General features: G+C 36.1%; 1 protein-coding gene across 25 annotated transcripts in view; it reads right to left on the bottom strand.

The window, feature by feature from the left end:
- Nucleotides 1-20,036, bottom strand: part of dgkza (diacylglycerol kinase, zeta a) — a 195,478-nt gene that overhangs the window by 138,621 nt on the left and 36,821 nt on the right. For 7 of the 25 annotated variants that reach the window (XM_087259390.1, XM_087259391.1, XM_087259392.1 and 4 more), the window contains exon 1: nt 12,051-12,187. The exons of 16 other annotated variants lie outside the window; for them this stretch is intronic. In XM_087259390.1, coding sequence (XP_087115516.1) covers nt 12,051-12,112 — 62 coding nt within the window. In that variant the 5' untranslated portion in view covers nt 12,113-12,187. Of the gene's footprint in view, nt 1-6,992; nt 7,680-12,050; nt 12,194-20,036 lie in introns of those variants that run through there. 2 more of the 25 variants (NM_001442947.1, NM_001442948.1) reach the window with 2 other exon arrangements.

Raw genomic sequence — 20,036 nt, 5'->3', positions numbered from 1 at the left:
AGCATCATCCAGAAAGTATGTGTGTGTGAGAAAAGGAAGTTGAAATGTAAATGATAGCCATTTTTAAGGCACACATTCATACACAATAGAGCTACACGATATTGGAAAATCTGATATTGCAATACTTTATTTTTTTGCAATAAATATTGCGATATGAAATACAAGACCGTTTAAATAACTCTATTTAATGTTTTTTCGAATATTCTGGTATAAAAATTATCCACAATGCAATAAAAACTTTTCTTATTTTGCTTTGTCTTGTTTCTTGTCCAAATATCAAATAAATCTTAGATCAAGTGAAAAAGTTGTTTTGTTTTTAACTTGAGAATAAATAAGTCAAAGTTAAGAGTTTTCCTTTAAAGCAAGTGAAATCATCTGCCAGTGGGGTAAGTAAAATAATATTTTTTCACTTTGAAATGTAGATATTTAGTTTAGGAACAAGATAAAAAAAAAATAATTGAGCAAAAAAACTAAATTCTATACATTTCGTATAAATACAATTCTGTGGCTCCTGTTCAACTACAATCTAGACTTAACAGCTTATCTTGCGTCGACTCGTGACTATTGCGAAAGCGCACATTGCTATATCGATGCTGAAACAATATATTGTGCAGCCCTAATACACACAGATTCTCACTCAATTAACGATACTTTTAATTATTCCTGTGATCTGTCTGAGAAGAATCCGATCGTGCGGAAATCGAGCTCCACCAGCGAAAGTTAATAATTTAGTCTGATTGACATCCTCTTCTCACATCTCTGATCATCTTCATGCATCAATTAATAAGCTCCACACACTCGCACACACTAAAACTCACAGCGGGAGCCGTCTCATCAGCGGGAACACATGCAGAGCTGAGAAGGCGAGAGATAATAGAGGTGATAAAAATGTTGTCATGCCGAAAGGGCTTCTTCAGTCAGACCTTATAGAGCTGACATTAACATGCATCATTTTAGCCGAGCAAAGCATCCCAGTCTGCCACACCGGATGAAAGAACTAACCACTCTAATGGAGATCTCTTCATGTTGTACATCGTTATGTATGGTATAACATGTAGGATGAGTTTGCATATCTTCCCATCTATCGCTCCCTCAATTATCAGTCCATCATCTTCTGTTTTGTCTTTGCAACCAGATTAAAAATAAAAAGATGACTAATAAGCAAAAGTCCATAAAATTGTGCAAGTTTTTTGACTTGTCAGCAGACATCCAAAAGACACACACATTTTGTGGGCACAGCATTCTGTTGCTTTTATACTGACTGAACAACCATTAACCCAAACCTACCGCTCACTGAAACCCTTTTTTAAATAAACATCATTTAGTATTTGTTTATTTTGGACTTCAATTCATTTCCCATTGTTTTACAATGTAAAAATGTTACTATCCTCAAACCGTAAATTAAACAAAAACACACAGGAAAACACATTAGTAATGGGAAGTTCAGATCAATTTAATGACTCGGATCTTTGAGTCTCGTTCAGTGAGGTGAATACATTTAAGAGACATCTCATTCATTTCGTTCAATTTGCCTAAAATATTATTAAATTGCTTTGCTTCCAAACTCATCTACAACAAACATTGATCACACTATAAACAAGTCATAACTAGAATGCTAAAAGAAAGAGACAATCATTTATTGTTTACCTGACCTTTTGTCTATAATTATATCATCTCACCTTCAAATTTGAGTGGTTCATTCAGGTCATATAGACAGTCCCATATAAGCTTAACCAATGGACACAGTCTGAGCTGTAAGGAGCCATGATTAGATCATCTTTCGAGTCTTCTGGTTTTTGAGTCATTCGTTCATCACATGACAGCATGTAAAGAGAGATGACTCAAACCCAAGGACTCGAGAAATAAACGGATCAAATCTTATTCGGGCTCTAAATGCATATGATTTGCTTCCATCTTTCACATGATGAAAAAATGACTCAAGCAGAGGACTCGAGAAACAAATCAATCTTTTTCCAGGTCTAAATGCATTGACTTCAGTCTTTCACGTGATGAAAGAACAACTCAAAACAAGGACTCGAGAAATGAACGGATCAAATCTTTTATCAGCTCTAAATGCATATGATTGACTTTCATCTTTCACGTGATGAAAAAACAATTCAGACCAAGGAGTCAAAAAATTACCTAATCAAATCTTTTTCCAGCTCTAAATATATATGATTGGCTTCTGTCTTTCACATGATGAAAGAAAGACCAAAACCCAAGGATTCGAGAAATTCATTCATTCATTTTCTTTTTGGCTTAGTCCCTTTAATAATCCGGGGTCGCCACAGTGTAATTAACCACTAACTTATCCAGCATATGTTTTACGCAGCGGATGCCCTTCCAGCCACAACCCATCACTGGGAAACCCAAACACTACATTCACACACATACACTACAGACAATTTAGCCTACCCAATTCACCTATAACCCATGTCTTTGGACAGTGGGGGAAACCGGAACAGCCAGAGGAAACCCACGGAAACGCAGGGAGAACATGCAAACTCCACACAGAAACGCCAACTGACCTAGCCAAGACTCGAACCAGCGACCTTCTTGCTGTGAGGCTACAGCATTACCTACTGCACCACTGCGTGAATGGACTCATTGTTCTCCAGAACACAAACTCTATGTTCTATCTTCTAATAAAAACCCTCTCAGAAAATATTTTAATAAAAATAAATAAATAAATAAAAATAAACAATCATTTGATGAAAATGAATTTGATTGATTTGATTTGATACTGTGCAATCATGATCCAAAATAATAATAAACAAATTTTAAAAATCAAGCATCCTTACAGTAACATTTTTATTCAGGCAAAACACCTTAACCACACACACACAAACACATACCTAACAAATAAATTATACTTGAAGTAGATTGATACAGACAAACCCAATCATGTCTCCCTTCTCCAAGCTGTTTGTCTTACATCAGGTCACGGAGGGTACTGAAGCTGAAGCCAGAGGAAACACTCAGAATAGATGGATGGCCTGTCTAATAGTGTCCAAAGCAGACATGATGCCATTTGTCTGCCCACACTAGACACAACAATATCAGTCACAAATCACAGCCAATTAGAGAAGCGTGTGGGCAGACTCTCTCACCAGCACACTGCTGCCTCACACTCTCAATAAAATGGATAATTAAATAATCAAATTAACAAAAAAGTAAACCATTTAATACGAAATCAATAACAGACATAATATAATGGATAACTCTTGTAAGTAGTAGTCTTGTTTCTTACAATTGATTTTCAACATCTGGATATTATCTGTGTATTGATGCTTTCATAATAAATATCACTTTTAAAAAGCAATATTTTAACACAGAACACAATAAGTACTGACATCGGTGACATTGCAGAAACCACCGTGACTTTAATGGGAGGGGGAAACTTAGATAAATATGAAAAAAACATTTTTGATAAGCATTGTGCGTCACATCTGGTTAGCAGAATACAATGTAATGCAAACAATTATTTATTTGCCTCATTTCATTCATTTATTCATTCATTTTCCGTCGGCTTAGTCCCTTTATTCATAAGGGGTCGCCACAGCTGAATGAACCACCAACTTATCCAGCATGTTTTACACAGGGGATTTCCTTAAAGCTGCAACCCAGTACACACACACACATACACACACACAAATAATTTAGTTTATTCAATTCACCTTTAGCGCATGTCTTTGGGCCGTAGGAGAAACCAGAGCACCCAGAGGAAATCCACAATAACATGAGGAGAACATGCAAACTCAGAAACACAGAAATGCCTTTATCACATTTAACTGCCAGAAATGAGCAATTCCATGTAAATGTCAACATTGCCATGAACAACAATTCAGTTTTCACCAAAATACGAAAACATTTCCTTTTTGTTTCTTGAGTAAGCAAGTATTTTACAGTACTTTAGAAATACTCAAAAGTGTATCTGTCAATGTTTTCAAACTATTATATTTGATTTACCAAAGTAACACAAGTACCAATTTCACATCTGTCATATCCATAACGAAGCGTTTTTAAAATAAATCCAATTATTTTTACCATATAGTGAGCCGACTCTTATCCTTTTGATTAGCATCGTTTCTTTTGGGTTGTGCAGTTTGATTCACAGAATTTTTGCAAAGTATGTTGTATTCTGTAAACTCGAGACTTTTTTGGTCACATCCATAGCGCATGTTTATTTTCCTCATTTAAAGTTCAAAACATGTTTACATGATATATTGATATTTTTCTTATGCCAAAGCTGTGGGATAATTTGTTTTCGTTTACTGTGGTCAGTTGTTTTGGAAAATATAAACAGATGTTTAAATATAATATTAACATATACTTTCTCTGTGAATTTATTTGTTGAGTTTTTAGTGCAAATGTCACATCCATAATACTGGAAATGCTCAAAAATACAGCATCACCTCTGGATTTTGATGCCAGCTAATAATATTATATATATATATATATATATATATATATATATATATATATATATATATATATATATATATATATATATATATATATATATTCTATATAACATATATTAGTGGTGGGCTGTTATCGGCGTTAACGCAATACTTTTTTTGCGCGCTAAATACCGCCGTTAACCTATTCTTAAAGTTGGGTTGGGAGCTGGGTGCATTCTTTGCAAGCTGGACTTTCACCTTGATATTTTAGCATGGATGTATACCTGATCAGTGAGCCGTCAGACAAAAAAGTGCCCCTCTGAATCAAATCAGCATGATGACTGACTTTAACTGCAGTTCTGCAGTTTCACTTTAACCCACGAACATTTCATTCATGCCCTGTGACAAACTGGGGTATTAGATGCAAATAAGAAGTGGTGAGAGTGTTATGGAATTTAATAACGCACGCCAAATAGAAAGCAAAAAAACCTCCGCGTTTCACGATGTATGTGTGTGTGTGTGTGTGTGTGTGTGGTCCTTTACTGACAGCCGCGTGTGTGGATCTTGTCAGAAAATATGCCGAAAAGTCCTACATGATGGTAATAGTTTGATTGCGGTGTTTACTTCAATTATGTCACTAATACATGCATACTACAAATCTTAATTCCATTTCTGCTTATTCAGTTATGACTTTAGTCAGATTAAGGTCATCAAAAATCACTGTTTTGAGCTTATATAGGCCTAAACCTCAAAATGTATGCTTAACTGAATAAACACAAAGTACATCTTATTGAACATCATTTATTTTCATCACCAATTATCATGGTAGAACAGTTTCTCAAGCAGTTTGAGATGCATTTTGTAAACAGGAGATGAGCCCCTGGTCTAATGTGCCACCTGACTTGAGAAACCCGTTCTCAAAGACTTATTATATGGGCAGCACACATATTCTAAATGCCTTTGACAGAATTTAAATGAGCCATTTCAATCTATTGATATGTCAATAAATATATTGATATAGTTTGCTGAACAAAGCCAAACAATGATGCTCTATATCTGTGCAACTTAACCAATATGTTTTAAAAGACAAAACCGTTTTAACAGTAAACGGTAAAAGACAGTTTTAAAAAATCATTTAAAAGCATCTGTAAGTCCATCACTGTATCAACTACAGAAGGGCATAATAGACACCAGAACACACATCCTGAACTCGATTTTTTATTTTTTTTGTTTTTTTTAAATAAATAATTAATTTTCTTTAATCTCATTACTTACAAAACTGTTCTTTCACTTCCTACTAAAAGCTGTTCCCCAAAAAGTGCAATCTAAATATATCCCTAATGACTATATGCTATTAGAGTTAAAAGAGTTACAATTTAAACTGATTTCTTACCATGTAAATTTTTACTTCAAAGACCATGTAAAGTTAAAATCATTAAATTAAAAATTATCCAGATACGCATATACTAAACTAATCATGTGTCTTTTCAGCACAAATAATAAAAGTTAACTAGTATGAAGCTGCGCAAATTGACTTGCTTGTTTTCAGGACAAGCCTAAATGCAAAACAGAATGGATTTACAATGGAAATCATAAAACGCACGTTTTGTCATGAAAACAGGCATAATGAGCCAAGGCATCTTTTGCATAAGCAGTTCTTCTACTAGAACAAGCTTGGTTGTGCAGCAACACATTCTGAATGCTCCGCTCTCACCATAAGCAATATGTGTTATCCACTGCTTTGAAATTATATGACTAGCAAACATTTTTAATGTGATCCATACAGTAAGTAGCATACAACCAAGTCTGTTGACAATTTTTTGCAATTCTATCAATTAGTTACAGTGCTCAGCATAATTGAGTACACCCCATTTTGAAAATGAATATATTTCTTATTTTCTCAGTAAATATAGGCAATGTATTTTGGTGCATTCAAACAAAACAGATTTATTAAACAGATATATTTATTAAATAACATTTTATTCACCAAACAAATATAAAAATAAAAACATACATTTAAATTCATGCAATAAAAATTACAAAATTTCTACAAAATTGTAATATAATTTCTTTCTCTTGATTTTTCATCTTTTTTCAAATTTTCTATTTAATATTTTTCTATACACTTTCATTATCGTAAGATATTTAGTTAGATAAGCTCCTGATTTGATCAGGACTGACTAATTTAAAGTATATGCACAAATATATATATAAATTATAAAGCATGGTATAAAGAATATTCATTTAAACGAGAGGTTTGTGAGGGGTGTACTTATATAGGCTGTGCAGTGTATTGCAAAGAGAACTCCAACCCAAACACAATACAATCTGTCAGCGAGCACAGTCTGGCTAGGTAATATACACACAGTGTTACAGACACGATGTGTTGTTATTGTAAACGCACAGCACAGGGCTTGGCTTTGAGATGGAAACACTGAATGGAAACTTGAGCACGGCAAACACACACACACACACACACACACACACACACACACTCCGCAAGTTCTCATAAATACACAATCTGTACATCTACCCACAGACAAGCACAAGTGCACCAGGATGATCTCCGTCATCAGGTGTCACACTCACCTCCTTCCAAACAGTCGTAACCCAGTAAAAGTCCTGCTGCTGTGCCGCCGACTAACCGCCACTCTATCCCCCTCGGGCAAAGGCTTGGATGGGATGTCAGAGTTAGATGAAGAAGCGGACGTGGAGGCCAGAGAGGCTGTGACCTCTTCCCTGTCCTGAGAACCTGCTCCCAGCTCTTGCTCCATCAGGAGCCCCAGCTGTCAATCAAACAATGTGAACCAATCCCAAACTCACAGAGTCAGAGAGTCCTCATGGCAAGAACGACAAGCAGAGAAGGGTCGCACCATCCTGCTCTCCGCCTCTCTCAAAGAGAGGGAGGACAACACCAACAGCGCTCAGTCTTGCAGATCCTCACAGATGTCCACGTGTGATCCGCTTCCCATTCCGCCTTCAAGACACATAATCCTATAAGCAAACCCCCGCATTCCTCTCCCCCTCCTCTCTTTCCTTCCTCCCTCTCTCTCTCTCTCTCTCTCTCTCTCAGGAAGTTCTTACAATCCCAGTCTAAGCACAGAGTATTCCTCCAGACCTCTTTGCATGTCTTTCTCTCTCTCTCGTTCTCAAGAGCTCATCTCCTGCTCCTCTCTTGGTGGCTGTCGCTTGTACTCAAACACACACACACAGACACACATAAATGCAGGCGCACACACATATGCTCTGACTGCCGGTTGCACTCCAGGAAGTGTCAAACTCAAAAAGAGACTCATTCATAGGACCCCAAATGTAGCTGTCCCTCCAAATGCCTGACTGTTTTTGACATTTTGAATGTTTTGCTGTCTGTCAGACAGAAGCTCTAGATGAAAATGTGCTGACAATGCAAATAATAAACAGCTTATGGTAGGCAGATCAAATCAGGAGTCAATCTAGTTTTGTTTGACCAAAAGATGCATAACTTGGGTCACAAAAGCATATATGAAGTAAAATGTAAAACATTGCACGTGCGCGCACACACACACACACACACACACACACACACAGAACAATGTGTTTTTGGTTGTGTGAGCACAATTGTAATAGGTACTCAGGTAGGAGGACATTATACCAGTGAATAAATGCAGTTTGACACTCAGAAAAGGAGAGAAAGAAAAAGACATGAAAAGAAAAGAGCAGAAAGAAAGATGGCCTCAGGCTCTGAGTCGCTATTGATTTCTGGCAAATCAGTGTTTGTGTATATAGCTCTTAGCTTCAGTTAAAGGTTTTTCTTTTGCACCTTTATATAAAGATTCACTGCTAGCCTGCAATGTAGAACAGCATCACAACATAGACCAGAAGTATTACAGATAAGTCTAACCATTTAAACAACAATATTATCTATCTATCTATCTATCTATCTATCTATCTATCTATCTATCTATCTATCTATCTATCTATCTATCTATCTATCTATCTATCTACTAACCTATCCATCTATCTATCCATCCATCTATCCATTCATCCATCCACCTATCCATCCATCCATCCATCCATCTATCTACCAATCCATCCATCTATCTATCCATCCATCTTTCTACCCATCAACCTATCCATCAATCTATCCATCTTTCTGCCCATCAACTCATCCATCTATCCATCCACCTATCCATCCATACATCCATCCATCCATCCATCCTCCTATCCATCCATCTATCTATCTATCCATCAACCTATCCATCTATCTATCCATCCATCTATCTATCCATCTTTCTGCCCATCAACTCATCCATCTATCCATCCACCTATCCATCCATACATCCATCCATCCATCCATCCTCCTATCCATCCATCTATCTATCTATCCATCAACCTATCCATCTATCTATCCATCCATCTATCTATCCATCTTTCTACCCATCAACTTATCCATCCATCCATCCATCCATCCATCCTTCTACCTATCAACCTATCCATTCATCCATCCACCTATCTATACATCCATCCATCCCTCCACCTATCTATTTATCTGTCTATCTACCATCCATCCATCTATCTATCTAATTCTAAATTATTTTTTTTAAATGATTGCATTTTATAACCGTTTCAATACCAATTATCATTTAATTAAACAAATATTAGTCTCATAAAAATAAAAGCCCAATATTAATACAAAACACTACTGTGGATGGAACAGCAAGTACATGACGGGTCTTGTCATCACCTCATCATAGCATGTTTATGTATGCTTATGTCAACAAAATATAAAAGACAGCAGAAGGAATTATCCACACCCCCACAACCCTCCCCTTACCCGCTGTTCACACTCACTACACACTTCCTGTGAAGGAAGGAAATGATGTCACTAAAATAGAAGTTGTACACAATTACAGTTGGACCACAAACCAGATATTGTTTCCTGCTATTCTTCTCTTGGCACTACGTGTTGGCTTGTGTAAGAGAAAAAAAGAGAGGGAGAAAGAGCTAGAGGGAAGCATATATAAAGGGAGGAAGGGAGAGAGGAGGTGAAAATAGGACAGCTGAAACGATGGGTAGGAAATATAACTGTGTAGGAGTAACAAGTTGGATCCACTGTAACCTGAATTCAGCCTGATCTAATACACTGCCAAAAATAGGGGCTGAGAAATGTACAGCTCAAAAAAAGAAGCACACATTAAATTACAGCACCCGCTCAAGTAAAGAATCTTCATTGAAGAATCAAGTGGATCAAATTTAAAACTATATCTAAGGAAATCATTTAAGAGCACGTATCTTAAGAGTGGACCGCCACCTTGTGGCTACACTGAGCAACTGCATACCTAAGGGTATTTTCCCTCTGCACTTCCAACGTTTCAAATACACTGCTTATTTCTTTACCCAAGTAGTTACACTACACAATAAATAACATCAGACTGTGTGTTAAACCTTTGTAGTAATTACAAACAACGAAAGTGACTGTGGTTACCTTGAGTCATCTAGTGTCACCTAAATTAGGCACAGATTACGTAGGCTTCGAAAACAACATCAGACATTCCGTTCCACAATAAATGCAACAAGTGGAACAATGTATTATTAATATACATACAGACGTCTCTCGTGACTGCGCATCACTCTTTCTCTCTCACAAGCACACATTATGTGTGATGAGACTCTAAGATAAGGGTGGTGGTCACAGATGGTTTCCACATGCTGGTTTGGTGGTTAACTACATCTGGTCTAAAAAACATGCAAAAACACTGAGTAACCAACCAGTGAAACTAAACGTCAACCAGCCCATAAATGGATACAAGACCCAATGATTTTGTTTACTTGCACATAAGGATGGCGGTTAATGCATGTAGGCTGACCGAGGAGCAAAAGTGGCCTTCATGTTTACATGCACTTAATTGGCCGCATAGCATAACACTGAAATGGCAAGATCAGGGGTAGAAATGGGATGATAACCGGATTCAAGATTTATCTTGGTTTGGAAAAGCCAAGTTTTACATTTTTTGTTTACCATTGCTTAGGTATTTGCAAAGAGTTTTTTATACATGTTTTTTTTAAATGTGTTGTAAAGAAATCTGTGTTTTTGAAACTAATGAAGATAGCCAATGATTAAGTTTAATTATTTATCCTGACATGTTTACTGTTGCAAAATATTATAAATGTTTCACAAGATAAAATTTATTTGGTTAAATGAGGGAAAAAAGTTTTTTTTTACCCAGACATTTAAAAAGAATATATGTTAGAGCAGTAATTACTATACCTTGATACTATGACACTGTGGTATTTTTATCCAAGGTTATCATACCGTCAGAAACTTATACCAGCCCATGCCTAATCAGGGGTCTTGAAGACTGCTAAAATGCAAATTCAATGGAACAATTTGTTTGTTTTGGACAAAAGCATGTATGTAAAATTAAATGGAAATTCTAAATTGACATAATGTCTACATTCTGCAAACAAATCTGCAATAAGTCACTAAACTGGCTTAAATTTCGTAAAGATAGTCGCTCACACAACAGCACATGTATGCAAATACTGTACAAAGAAACCGTATAAGCAGTACATCCTTAACTGATACATTTCTGAAATAAAAAAGTGCACCTAAAGAAAAATGATTCATAGGATTTACTACATTCTTTATGGTAAGTGGTTGCAAATAGGGCAGCACGTTATTGGAAGAATCTGACATTGCGATATTTCGTTTTTCTGAGATTTAAATTGCGATATACTTTGTTATACTTAGGAAAAACTTTATCACACTTTATTTTAAGGTTTAGTTCTGGCTCTTGGTAAACCATTTGACACTTGCTTCAATAAACTCCTAATTTGCTTTTAATTAATAGTTATTAAGGTAGATTGAGTATTGGGTAGCATTAGGGATGTAGAATAAGATCGTACAGAACATGTGCTATATAAGTACTAATAAGCAGCCAAAATCTCAATAACATGCAAGTTAATAAGCAACCAGTCAATAGTGAGAATTGGTCTCTAAAGTGTTACTGAATGTATTTATTTTGGTTGGCTGGGATGATTTTGTAGGAGAGTGAATCATGGATAACGTGCAATAAACAAACTATGAGCTAGATAAATGCAACAAAGCAAAGATTAAAGTAAAAAAAATTTAAAAAGCGTTTGCGTAATGATTTTGTATATGTAAATGTAAAAATTACACTGCAGATTTACCTCAATATTGCATATGTGTGCGAGTTGACTATTGCCAATGCACAAATAGTGATATCAATGCTGAAACGATATATTGTGCATATTAAATTAATGTTTAACTTAATCTGTTAGTTTAAATTCAGCCCATATAAATTGTTTGCAACCACTTACCTTAAAATTAGCACATAATATTTGTTTTCAGTGTGAGGGTAACAGTTGCATACTGTATAATACATCCACCACATTGTCATTGCATCATTCATGGTTTCTCTTTTGGCTTCATGGGATCGTAACGAGTCCATCAGAAGGAATACTAGATAAATCCAAATTGTATTTGAGACACACTGACAGGCCAGATTTAGGCATATTTTGGACATCTAGAGAGCCCTTAATGCCTTCAGATCTGACTGTTTTCATGATGTTCATCAGAGATCAGAGCTGGCACCACAAAAGATGAACACGTGAACACACAAGCAGCATTTTGAAGTTCAGTCTTACCTGTGGTGCGGTTGATGCGGAGGGGTGGGGGGCAAGACCCATTTCCTCCTATGAGCCCACATTTGTCTCTCTCTCTACCGTGCCTGCCAGATTGACACTGCTCAGTCTCACACACTCAGCTGAAGTAGACAGCAACTGACCCTCACAGCTAGTGCCTCTCTGAGCTAAATCTTTCTTCCCCAACACCCCCTACTTCCTGTTGTGACACTTCCTCATGTGAGTGTGTGTTTGTGTTATGTTTGTCTTTTGTGTGTGAGGCAGAGAGAGAGAGAGAGATGGGTCAGGGGTAACACTCGGCTTGGGTAAGGCCTCAAATAGAATATGAGCTACAGTCCACAGGAACATGCTCACACTGTGGGCAGGGTCTTGTGTGAAGCTATTTTTAGTAAAGAACAGCCACCACACACACACACACACACACACACACACACACACACACACACACACACACACACACACACACACACACACACACACACACACACACACACAAACACACAAACACACACAAACAGAGGCGTGCAGTTTAACAGAGAATAGAAGATCTTGATCTTTTAGATTTCTATGCATAAGAATGCAAGCTGCTATGATATAATCAACAGAGATGAAGAGAAAGTCTATTACTGTACTTCCCTTTTTAAACTCATCTTACTTTAACCGCACGTAAACTTACGGAAAAAGATGCAATGTTATGATAAAGATATGTTAAATAATATATGATATGTACAAATGCTGCTGCTGTGCTTTGCACGTTCTTTTTACTACCTGTAGACTTATGTCCATTTTGACAATTATCACATGAATGTTTGTGTACAGTGCAGCATCTACTGTATATGCAAACACACTATCCCACAATTTAATAAAGGCCAGGAGATTCTTTTTGTATCTAGTACTGACCATTGACTTCAAAGCAACTGCAAAAATCATATTACAAAGTGTTCTACAATGTCTCCACTAGAGGGAGAATGTACTCTCTTTAGTGATGCTCCCTTTTGGTTCAGCATCTGTCGATCCTGCTGTTGCAAACTTGAAGTTACTTTTTAGTTCCACTGAAAGAAAGAAAAGGGTTTTGAAGACTTGCACTAGGTGCTGTTATTTGTGCATTCACTGTACAATCCTTGAGAATTGCTGGCTTAAAAATGTGGAATTTTAAACAGAGTTTAAAACTTTTTATGAATGTTTTCCATTTGATTCATTTTACTGAATTCTGTGGTTCAATATTTCATCAAATGTATTATCAAGGTATATGCAGGAATTAGAGAGTGAAATTCAACTAATTTTAAGACCTTTTTAAGACTATTTTACATACATTTTAAGACTTTAAATCCACTTTAGGTTTCAACCGGAAACACTGGCGAGGTTTTAACTTACAGTATATTTACCAACTATTAATGTAAGAGACAAATTCAAAACTAAAACATTATTCATATATTGAAGACAAATCTATTAAATCTAACTAATCCAGCAGGTTGGTGCCTATAGAACTGCAGAAATAATGGTGTTGCCTTGGTTACTGCAGTAAACAAAGCAGCATGATGTCAAGTTTAGTAGGATTCATTGATTTTATAAACTACACAGCATCCTGATATTCGCAGATTTAAATCAGGAAAACTTTAGCATACAATCATACTTTGCATAATCAAAAATTATAAAAAAAAAATATAATACCACACAATATAGCATTTAAGACTTTTTAATAGTTTTCAAGGGCCTTAAATTTCCCTACATTGATTTGTCAACTTTTAATACTTTTTGGGACCCCTCGGACAGCCTCAATATTAAAAAGGTGACAATCACATGAATGCATGACACCACTTCATTTTCATTTTCTAAGTTTACAAGCAAAATATATTTGAATATTTTACATAATGTCCATAACTAAATACAATTTCGCAAAAAGTGGCACAAAAGGTTTTATATGGCAGCAAGACTAATGCAGTGCATTTGAATAAAGTGACTCATTATATTTTATGCATACTCCAAGCAATTACGCCAGATATTTGTAGATAAATCATATATTGAATTTAAATGTGTAGCACCTACTCCTAGCCTAATTATCTAAACTTTCTAAATATACACTGTTAAAATATATGATTCATTTTTAGTTAAAGGGTTGTTCCACAGTAGTTTTAAGGCTTGGTTGTGTTTATAAGATGCAAAGCAATGTGTGCTCATGCTTCACTTGTAAAAAAATAAATAATAAAAAAAAAAAAAATAAATCCTTTGTCATTTTTTCTAGCTCTTCCGTCAGGAGGCTCTGACTGGTCATTTAACATATTGTGCTGTGGTTTGCGGATTTGAGCCAAAATCAGACAGAAAATGACACAGAGGACAGAGCTGAACCCCATGCCTGCCACTGGAATAAAATCTGACTAGTGTCTTTCACATATATTCAGAATAAGCATGTGCAAGTAATATTAAATGTTCAAATATCATTTGGGAGTTTGTTATTTGAGATGTAGAACGCACAGAAAGCAGTTGCAAATAGAGAGACTGCAGCGCTGCTGAAGTTTGTGGGTGTTTACAGCGGTTTGACTAATAAATATAAATTTGTAGCTGAATTGTTAGCGTTAGAAATGGTGCATGTAATAGATCAATTTTAACAAATAAAAATACTTACAGATTTTGGCTCACAAATAGGCATGGGACAATAACCGTGTTCAAGGTATACCGCAGTTTGGAAAAGTCAAGGTTATTAAATCGTTAAAATTTTTAGCTCGTTAAAATTTTTAGAATATCTCGAGCATAAAAGATGATCAAAGTTGCCATTTTAAATTGTAAAGAAATCTGTGGTTTTGAAAAAATGAAGACAGCAGAAGTCCACAATTAATTTAAATTATTTAGCCTGGCATGTTTACTGCTCCCAAATATTTTAAATGTTTCTCAAATTGAAATATATTGTGTACAAAGGGGGAAAAGGTTTTGTTTTCTACCCAGACCTTATATATAAATAATATATTTTAGAGCAGTGATCACAATGTCGTGATACAGTGAAACCGTGATATTTATATACAAGATTATCATACTGTCAGAATCTTATACCAGCCCATGCCAACTCACAATCCACAGCTTCTTCTATTATGGTTGGAGCTGCTCCTTCTTGGAGGAGTTTTTAGCCAAAACCAGCACTAAACTGGGAGAGATTCTGGAAGATCTCCTTTGTCAACTGTTAGCTACATATTTTTATAATTCTTCGGAACATAATTAAAATTAAATTGTAAGCACTTCTCTCTTTGTGTTGTGTTCTTTGGAAGCCCAAACACAGAAACTGAACAAGCTCTGTGGAAAAGCAGTGTTTGGACAGCATTGTAGCTTTCATTGCAACATTACAGCCCAACAGTGCCTCTGGCCACGCTCCTTCACTGCGCTTGTGATCTCACCAGCGTGGATGTAGTTTTTGTAGCCCCCAAACTTTGTTTTCTTTAGGCTTTGCTAAGCTAACTCTGTAAAAGCCAATGTCTCCCTTTGCGATGATTTGTGAGCATATTTTATTCAGATATCCCATTTATGTTCACACAGCTACATTACACATCAACTAAAGTTTCAAATCTGATTTCGTAACGGACCACCCCTTTAAAATAAACGCCTCTGTGATCTTCTGATTCCCATTTTCCACATTGCAGAATCCCATTAATCTTACAGATCATGAATATTTAGATGAAGAAATATTTTTGAAAAACCTTTAATAATTTCAGTTGTAATAAATGGTTCTGCTTGTGCTTACTCATTTTTAACCTCCATGTAAAAAGCTGAAGTCAAGTATCAGCAAGCCAGGTTATATGCATTTAAATAAAAATGTGTCACACGGAGCACACAGTATTACACTCTTTTAAGAGTCTCTAGTCAAATCAAGGTAAAATATTTCAGCATATCTGAAATGTGTGATGTGGCAGCATTTGCTGCATCTCTCACAGTAGAGTGTTTTGGACAGTGTGTTCCAGGACGACCTGTGCACTCAGGTAAATTTTTAGAGAGATCAGGGCCAAAGTTACATTGACAGTCACTAGCAAAAACTCTTATCAGCTACAGGAAACAGTAAAAGCCTGATGTGATTGGCTCTCGTAAGCTTATTTGGAGCATTGTTGTAAGAACTGTGTTATTTAATTGTAGGAGCTGGACTGGGTTTCTATAATCCTATACTAAAAAATGCAAGGTTACGCAAAAATTATTTATGTTGTCCCAACCAAAATCAATTAAGTTAGCATAACAAATTTAAGTGGACTGAGAATAAAATAATTGAGTTGTCCCTCCAAAAAAAACTCAGAAATTACATTGTTTTAGCTCATTTTAAATAAGTAGTTAAAAAATTTATATTTTGACTGCAGTTTAGAAGACAAATATTGTTAATGCTGTGACCGATACAGAGTTGGTCACATGCCTCGTGTTATCCACACAGTTCACATCTACACAAATATCTCTCTCACACCCCCACACACAAACACAGAGCGGTGTTTGTAATCTGTGTTGTACAGAAAAGGCTTGAATAATTAATTCACACTCAGTCACAGTCTCTCTTGTGTCAGTTACTGAGTGATGTCCTTTCGGTAACAGTCCTGTGAGTGTGTTTGTGAGATCGCATTTGTTCCAGCTCGCTTTCATCCATGCAGTAGGATTGCTTTAAAAGAAGGTTTTCTGACAGCACTGAACTGCTGCTTTCTCTCTCAAGAGCGTCTACCCGATCCCTTAAGAGCACTTACTGTACAGACACCGGCATCAGCACACTAATGAACAGGACTCGTGAAACTGCACACTTCTAATTTAAGTGCTTAGCCACAAAAATGGGAGCTGAACCTGCATGGTGTGATCCACGCTGTCTCGCTCGAGTAATGTCAAAATTTAGGGAAGCGGCATTTCATTGCTCAAAGCAGAGGAAAGGAGGTGTTTTTGTGATGGTTCAGACTGTAGGAGGACAGAGAGAGCTCCTGGTAAAGCAGCACCTGCAGGGCACATTGACTCACTCTTAAACAAGCTCCAATCTGCAGTCATTACACACACCCTTCAGTACAGCTGGGACCCTCTAGCTTACCCACTCACATACAGCAAAAATACACATCAACATCTGCAGACAGAAATCATACAAAATGGTTTAATGGCCAGCGAAGGTTGGTCAATAGAGGTTGCTGGGTCACACCCCTCCTTGTACAACAAACAAACACAAAAACATATGCTTCTCCCTTTTATAGAGAGGTGCTAGAGTGATGGCTTTTGCAGCAGTTAAGTCAATTACAGATTGAGCATTTAATCAAAATATGATTTCTAATTTAGCCAATCAGCAATTTAGCACCCTCTAATTTGGAGAGTAAAAGATGAAAGGATGATTATTTTATATTGTTAGGGTGGGGCTGGATAAAGCTGATAAAACTCTGATTGCTGATTAAATTTTTATTATTGCAAGGTTGTGTTTGTTTTAATATAACCATCAGATGTTCCAAAAAACAATTGATTAAATAATGAATACATTTAGTAGTGATTAGTCAACATTTTAACAATAAATAAAAGAATGATCATACATTTTGATAGCATTCCCTGGAGAGCTTTCATTATCTGATCTGGAAAAATAAATCAGAATATGCTGCACGATATTGGAAAAATGTAACATAACATTATTTTTTTTTTATTCAGTGATGTATATTTATACAAGAGTTCTGACTGGTTTGCCAATCTGATTGGCTCATAGTCGTGCTATATTCTGCAATATCAGAACTCATATAGTCTTTTCACTCTTGTGTATTATTCCGCCCACATAGTGACAGCAGATCAATAAACTGACTACAGTTTAACAAATATTGCAGCTGTTGGACAACATAATGTACTTTTGAGGCTTTTTAGGCGAGAATGCAGTTGTTAAGAATGCATCTATGCCGTTTATTTATAAGGTTAGTGCCTATTTTAAACATGTATCATTTCTGAGATACAACGTGACGGCAAAGAAAAACTGCCTGCTTGTGTTTAGCATTGTTCCTTATTTCAAAAACAAAAGTAATCTGGTAGGTTAGGGTTTGCTTTGCTTTGACTTTTTCGGGGATAATTATTGTAATATCCCGAATGCAACAGAGAAATACTGAGAAATCTCTGTAGACTGATGGCATCTTCCATAATCTTAAAATGTGAACAAAATCACCTGTTTTGTCATCACTTTAGATATTATGCTAGAGAATCATTGAATTACTAGCTCTAAAATGATGTTGGTGAATTAACAGTTTCTGTTGTTTTGGCATCAGCTGCAGATGTGTATGAACGGCGGAAGAAAGTAGTTTCTCATACATAAGGATTTTTAGACTCATGTTTGATTTTCTTTTTTATATACACAATTATGCTGTCAAACTGTTGTATGAACGCAGTATCACACTTGTAGCAGCGCAAGATGGCTATATATCATCACTGGTGGGACACTTTGGCACACAGCCTGCTGCCTTGTGCCAACGCATGCCTCCCACCAGTGCCGATATACAGGCATATTGCACTGCTACTTGTGGGATATTGCTCATGTAGACAATTTCACCAGATGACTTGAATATCTCTATTTGGAAAGAATTAATTATTTTAGATTGTTTGGGATGATTCTGTTGGGAAGTGCATCCGCACTCAATTGACAAGTTTATAAAGTGTTTACAATTTACAAGTATATAAATTCAATAAAGAAAAAAATATAAATGAAATAAACTGTGTTTTAATGTTTTTCGAGGAGTCTAACAGTATTCAGGTATACAATAACTGAATATGCAAATGTAAAAAATAATACTGTGATAATACTGTTTAGTTTTCATAATAAAAACAATTAAATAAAATTAATCGTTATTAAACTATTGTGAATGATCACACTGCGATAGAGAGCTAAAACAATATATTGTGGAGTCATAAATAAGAATATGCTTTCTGTCATAAAGAAGTATTCTTTTTGACATCATGAAGTAAATTACATTAAAAACCTGTTAAAATAAGTTAAATATCAGTTTAAAATGATTAAACAATGATGTTGTTGAGTACTGAGAGTTGTTTTGTGTTGTTTTGTCTTTCTTTGTTTTTCTTTTTGGGGACTTAAGTAGACTTGTGACTGCCATGGTGTATTTCTAATATCGTACCATATAAAAAAAATACATAACTCTAAAATAGCATAGATTGAATTACCATATGTTTTTCTCAGTTGCAACTCTGATTTATCCCCATCAACAGAAAACAAATTAAGTACCTAAAGCTAGTCTGCTCAGAGATCCCCTCTGAGAGAAACAGGGTGATGATAATAAGAGATCGATGGAGGCTGAAAAAGACGAAGACAGACAGGGACTTAGACAGAGAAAGAAGGACAGAAAGAAAAACGGAGGAGGAATAAAGAGAATGAGAGAGACTCAATTAACAAACGCCCACTTCCCCACTGTCAGTAGCTGCAGCATTATCCTCTGGAGCAACCCACAAACCCACACAGATGACTGTCAGAGGCGATCAGATGCTCACTGAATGCCATGATCACTAATCTGATGGCTAAAATAATCTCCACTGAGATTACGTGTGGAATACTGGGCTTGTTTGTTTTCTTAGTGGGTCACAAAAGAAGTCATTTCCATCAGACATTGTTATCAGCTTGATGTCTATAGAGACCCTTTTGTGCTAGGATAAAAAAAACTGTTTCTTATCTCATTTCTCTTTTTTTTATTAAAATCCCATTTTCAATCTCCCAAGCGCCACACCACTGTCATGACGACCTCGAATTTAAATCACTTCTTTTTGTAGAAAATCTTTTTCTAGTTCTCTTTGGGAGAACATGCACATGGAGAAAGTATTTTTGCCCATCACTCACTCTATGCTTACAGTGGCCAGACTGAGTGAAGCTGAGAATAAGAAGTGCTCGACAGAGATGAGAGTTAGAAGAGCAGAATACAGACTTTTCCTGGGCTCACCATGAAAAAACTAAAAAGGCAGTATGAAGTTGGTTGTTAAAGGGTTATATTTAACATGGTATCTGAAACCTCCCTCATCCTCTAGATCAGT

Source organism: Danio rerio, chromosome 7, assembly GCF_052040795.2.
Source record: "Danio rerio strain M-AB ecotype USA chromosome 7, GRCz13ab, whole genome shotgun sequence".
In the NCBI taxonomy this organism is placed as follows: Eukaryota; Metazoa; Chordata; class Actinopteri; order Cypriniformes; family Danionidae; genus Danio; species Danio rerio.
Note: the sequence above shows the minus strand (reverse complement) of the source record. Positions and strands in the feature narration are given on the sequence as shown.